The 5,340-nt window shown below is 39.6% G+C and overlaps 1 protein-coding gene and 1 long non-coding RNA gene across 2 annotated transcripts in view; one reads left to right on the top strand and one right to left on the bottom strand.

Annotated features, from left to right (window-relative positions):
• Positions 1-1,750, top strand: part of LOC123960361 (butyrophilin subfamily 1 member A1-like) — a 5,038-nt gene extending 3,288 nt beyond the window's left edge. Inside the window, exon 4 of the mRNA XM_046035042.1 lies at positions 1,636-1,750. Coding sequence (XP_045890998.1) covers positions 1,636-1,750 — 115 coding nt within the window. The remainder of the gene's footprint in view (positions 1-1,635) is intronic.
• A 2,517-nt stretch (positions 1,751-4,267) lies between these two features.
• LOC123960235 overlaps positions 4,268-5,340 on the bottom strand; it is a 4,256-nt gene continuing 3,183 nt past the window's right edge. The window contains exons 2-3 of the long non-coding RNA XR_006822483.1: positions 4,794-4,895; positions 4,268-4,697 (exon numbers count right to left, since the gene is read on the bottom strand). This is a non-coding gene — a long non-coding RNA (uncharacterized LOC123960235). The remainder of the gene's footprint in view (positions 4,698-4,793; positions 4,896-5,340) is intronic.

The following is a 5,340-nucleotide window of genomic DNA, read 5'->3' as shown; positions in this document are numbered from 1 at the left end:
TTCCCCTCCCTCCCCCCCCCCCTCCTCCTCCTCCTCCTCCCCCTCCGGTAGAGTAGCAGTGTATGTGGACTGTCCTGCTGGCACTCTGTCTTTCTACAGAGTCTCCTCTGACACACAGATCCACCTCCACACCTTCAACACGACATTCACTGAACCTCTTTATCCTGGCTTTGGGTTCAGGTCCTGGTCCAGATCTGGTTCCTCAGTGTCTCTGTAGAAAGGACAGTCTCCTCATGTAAGAGAACAGATCGTTTGAGTCTGTACAGCATGGGCCAAAGCTGGCCCACCAGCAATAATATCTGAGTCTCTGGCGTCAGAAAATGTGAGATTGGATTCCCCTGAATGAGAAAGAATTTCCTTTGCCTGGAGATCCCAAGGAAATTAAATAAGCATCCGTAGGTTGAAGTGGACCAATTGCCAGGAGGCACACACTCCTGCACATGCTTAATTGTGCTTGATGTAAAACGATCTCTTCATAAACAATTTGTTGAAAAGGGAGAAAAATAATACTAGCAGCAAGTGGGGATTGAATGCAACCCTTTGAATGGGAGTTCTGTGCTGTACTGACTGAGCTAAACAACACTAATGACATGAAAAAAATTTGGCCCAATGCCAGACATATTTACTGACCCCTGCTGTACAGGATCACATTTCCAGAATATATCAATGGCCTTTGTATAGAATGGTTAAAAGTGATTGAACAGATTTTTTATTTTCATTGTAAACTTCTACTTCCAGTCTTTTAAAGATGGAAGCTCTGATCATTAAATGGTGGAAATGCCATTGACTTGTACCTTCTGCCATGTTGTTTTGAATTCTGGCTCTTGTTCCAATAAAAGCAGAATATTACTCTGAGGTCAGGATCATTCATATATATATATATATATATATATATATATATATATATATATATATATATATAAAAACACACCGGTATGATTCAGCAGGGTCTTTATTTTCACACATTTATTTATTTATGATTTGATATGTAAAAGGTCAAATTTCATTACAAAACTAGTCAACTCATCAAATGAATGAAAATTGTGCTGTATTTTATAATCTGGGGTCATTCCGCTCATTAAAGCCTGGATGCTGCCCTGTAACAGACCTGTTAATGTTTACCGTTCCAGTGGAAGAGATTTACACTTATTATATCCAAAGCGACTTACAATTGCTATATATGTCAGAGGTCGCACGCCTCTGGAGCAACTAGGGGTTAAGTGTCTTGCTCAGGGACACAACGGTGGATGGGTCACAGTGGGGAATTGAACCCAGGTCTCTCACACAAACGCATATGTCTTATCCATTACGCCATCTCGATGTCAACTGATCCACATACATACACTCAGTGAGTACCTGAGGTCATATTGGTATTTCTATTTTAAGCTATTTTTACTTTAACCCCACAATATTATTTCAGTAGCATTGCACGTTTTACTGCACTACATTATGTTATTTTGTAGATTAAGATTTTAAATAGTAAACATATGACCACCTTATAAAATAAGTGTATTTTTTTTTATTTTTATAGATGAACACATTCTTACCTTGTGATATTGCTACTTTTATTTAAGTATCATGAGTACTTCTACCTGCACTGCATGTCTGTTGTTGCAATTGCAATTTTCTGTGCAGCTGTCTGCTGGGGGAGCAGCATCAGGAGCATCATGAAGCTGAACAAGCTGATAAGAGGCTCTGTGATCCCCTGCAGCCTCTGCAGATGGATATGGAGAGAAGGATGCTGCACTAACAGCTCAGAATGATGGACAACACATCCTCAGCACAATACTGGTGGGACAACAAAGTCTCTTCAACCAGAGCCTCCTTCAGCCTCACAGTAATAATGGAGGCATTCATGCCCACTGCAATGAAAATGTCCCTCCTTTCTGCTAAGAAAATAAACAATAATACAAAAGCAATAAACTATATTCAATGGAGCAGTGCTGAGGATGAATTTGAGCAAGTCTGATAGCTTGGGGGGAAAAGCAGCTCTGCAGTCTGGTGGTGCAGCAGCTGAATCTCTTCCCAGAAAGCAGCAGGGTGAACAGGCTGTGGCTGGGTGGTTCCTGTCCTTTAGTATCCTTTAGGCTCTGCGTGATATCAGTGGGGTGGGTACCTCACTGATATCACTGATGCACGGGAGATGGGTATCACTGATCTCCTAAGCAGTTTTAATCACCCGCTGCGGAGCCCTCCGGTCCTGGTCCCTCTGTCACATCTTAAAGCCTTGTTTTTGTTTTTATATATATGTTATCTATTAGAACAGTAGTTTGTATTAGTATATATGTAAATGTGTGAATTGTATACCTACACCTCAATAAAGTATCTATCTATGAACCTACACTTATGCTGCCTTTAAGTACAGAAACATCATGTGTCTGATATAGGCTAAACAAGTTAAACACGTCTGTTAACGATCCGATTAATCTAATGGTTAAAAATCAATGACGGGCATGAAAACGTGACAGTTAATATCTGGTCGTCGTATGATCAATACAACCATATAGGCTGCATGCTAAACATACAAGCTTTGACACAGATAGATATATATATATATATATATATATATATATATATATATCTCTGTGTCAGAGGGCGCAGCTTTGGAGCAACTAGGGATTAAGTGTCTTGTTCAGGGACATATGTATCAGAGTGGGAATCGATCCCACATCTCTCACATTTAAGGCATTTGTCTTAACCACTACCCTATCAATTTTCACAATCGAAATACTTTATTGATCTACGAGGGTGAATTCTTTGTTGCAGATACTTGCAAGGCCTCAACGGAATAGAAATAAAGTTGAAGTTATAGAGAGTAGAGAATATAATAAAGTATACAAATCTAAGAATATAATAATAAATGTGGATATCTACAGTATTATACAGTAGCTTATTAACAGATGTGTAATGATAATTTGCAGGAAAGATACAGGCCCTAGTGTAATAATAATTAATAATGAGTGCTGGCAGTGATGAGGTGTAATGGATTAAAAATCTGTAACTGAGTAAAGTTGAAGTTGTTTCAAGAATGATAAAAATGGAACAATGTCTCACATTTTTTATATGTCAAGAATTTTATTCAGAAATTATTTATTTTTCCATAATTGACATCCCCAGCCTTGGAAAAATTTGGTGAAATGCAACATTTGTTGCTGGCATAAAGTATGTTTTGGCCTACAGGTGCAGATATAGCTACTACAGCAGGTCGCTCCAATAAATCAAATGACTGTGTGTCCTTGGAACAAATCTGTCAAATGAGTTAGAGGCTGATGTGCGGTTTGTTCCAAACACTGTGAATCAAGCTCAGAAGCAGTAGGTGTGCCACCTTACGGGTGAAACGCACCAAAGGCTCGCTTCACTGTGGTCACGTAACATTGACGTTTTGAACCCCGCTTTGGAGCAGTGTTTCGAAACATCTGTGCTTCGGTATCTCGACACGTCAGTATCGAGCGTCCCATCCCCAGAGAATTCCCTCTGTTAATACATCCCTGTGGTTGAATGACGCCATTCGCAGCTTGAGGCGTGTCTGTCGGAGAACTGAGCGTTTATGGAAAGCAAAGCCTGCATCTTAAAGAGCTCTTAATAGACTTAAACGAAATGATCAAGGATGCTAGAGCCTCTTATTTTACTAATCTGAGATCTGCCGTGAAAAAGAAAATCCTAAAGCTCTGTTTGAGACCATTAACAACATTGTGTCTCCTGCTGCGTATATTATCTCTGTTTTCAAATGTTGACTGCAACCACTTTTTTTGCCTCATTCTGTGGACAAGGTTAGAGCTGTCTGTTAAACATCACAGACTTTCAATTCTGGACTCTTTCTGCCCCATTACCCTGAATGTCATCATTAAGTTAGTGGGGACGATGAAATCTTCCAAAAGCCCTGTTGATTTTTTTTACCCACATCTTTCCTTTTAAAATCCATACATCTACTTGGCCCATGTTTGGTTTCGATTTTAAACTTATCTCTTCAGCTGGTCCAGGTCCCTAGCTGTTTTAAGCATGCTGTTGTTCAAACAATCTTGATGCAGCTTCATTTAGAAACTAATAGGCCTATTTCTAAATTGCCTTTTCTTTCTAAAATTCTAGAAAAGATTGTTACGAAGCATCTAAATAATAATGTTTTGGATTCTCACAATATCTTTGATTAGTCTGGTTTTTGTAAAAAAAAACAAAAAAAAACAAAAAAAAAAAACACATTCAACTGAGACTGCCCTCCTTAGGGTCTCAAATGATATTTTGATGGCAGCTGATGGGGGTAAATGTTCTGTGCTATTAGATCTCAGTGCAGCGTTTGATACTGTGGATCACTGCACTCTGATTGATAGACTGAAAACAACTGAGGGCATTACTGGATCAGCTCTGGACTGGTTTTCCTCCTATCTCAGGATAGGACAGGAGTTTCTCTGTGTCCATAGGAACATATATGTCAGACTCTGCTCCTTTGTCCTGTGGTGGGCCCCAAGGTTCTGTGCTCGGCCCCCTGCTGTTCAGTTTGTATATGCTTCCTCTCGGAAAGATTATTGGTAGTTTTGAAGAAATATCTTACCATTGCTATGCTGATGACATCCAACTACAGTTTATATTATGAACATTTGGAGAAAAGCAATACAGGGCTAAAAGTTATGATGTGTACATGTTACCTTTGTTCAAGGCCCTGAATTTCTGTGGCTTCTGGAATGACATCAAGATGCTCATCTCTGTAAAGAATAACCAGAGCAAGTTGTGTAAATCCCACATATGCTCATTCAACAGTAGATATAGACAAAATGAATATATTGTTATGCATGAATTACTAGTCTGTTCCAGTAGAACCCCCAATGCTAGATAATGCTGGAGCTGGGACTTGCAAAGGTTTTCTCTTCAAGGGAATCGATGTTGCAGGATTTGTCTCGTAGCTGGAGAAGCAACAGCAGCATCAATAAATGCTACATGACACAGTCGCATACGACTGTAATACGTTACTGTACTGTAATCCACAATGTGTTACATCTTTGTAGGGTTTGCTCATCTGGCCTAATAAACTGAACATCCCAAAAACTATCACATCTAGTGCAAGTATGATCACCAACAGACAATATGGAAAACGTAAGCAAAGAGTGTGTAAAAATGTCCCTGTTTCTGTACCAATTCAATTCAATTTTATTTATATAGCGCCAAATCACAACAACAGTTATCTCACAGCGCTTTTCATAAAAGAGCAGGTCTAGACCGTACTCTGTGATGTTATTTACAGAAGCCCAACAGTTCCCACCAAGAGCAAGCACTAGGCGACAGAGGCAAGGAAAAACTTCCTTTTAAGAGGCAGAAACCTCGAGCAGAACCATGGCTCAGGGTGGGCGG

Source organism: Micropterus dolomieu, linkage group LG21, assembly GCF_021292245.1.
Source record: "Micropterus dolomieu isolate WLL.071019.BEF.003 ecotype Adirondacks linkage group LG21, ASM2129224v1, whole genome shotgun sequence".
In the NCBI taxonomy this organism is placed as follows: Eukaryota; Metazoa; Chordata; class Actinopteri; order Centrarchiformes; family Centrarchidae; genus Micropterus; species Micropterus dolomieu.
This window is presented reverse-complemented; position numbering and strand designations above follow the sequence as displayed.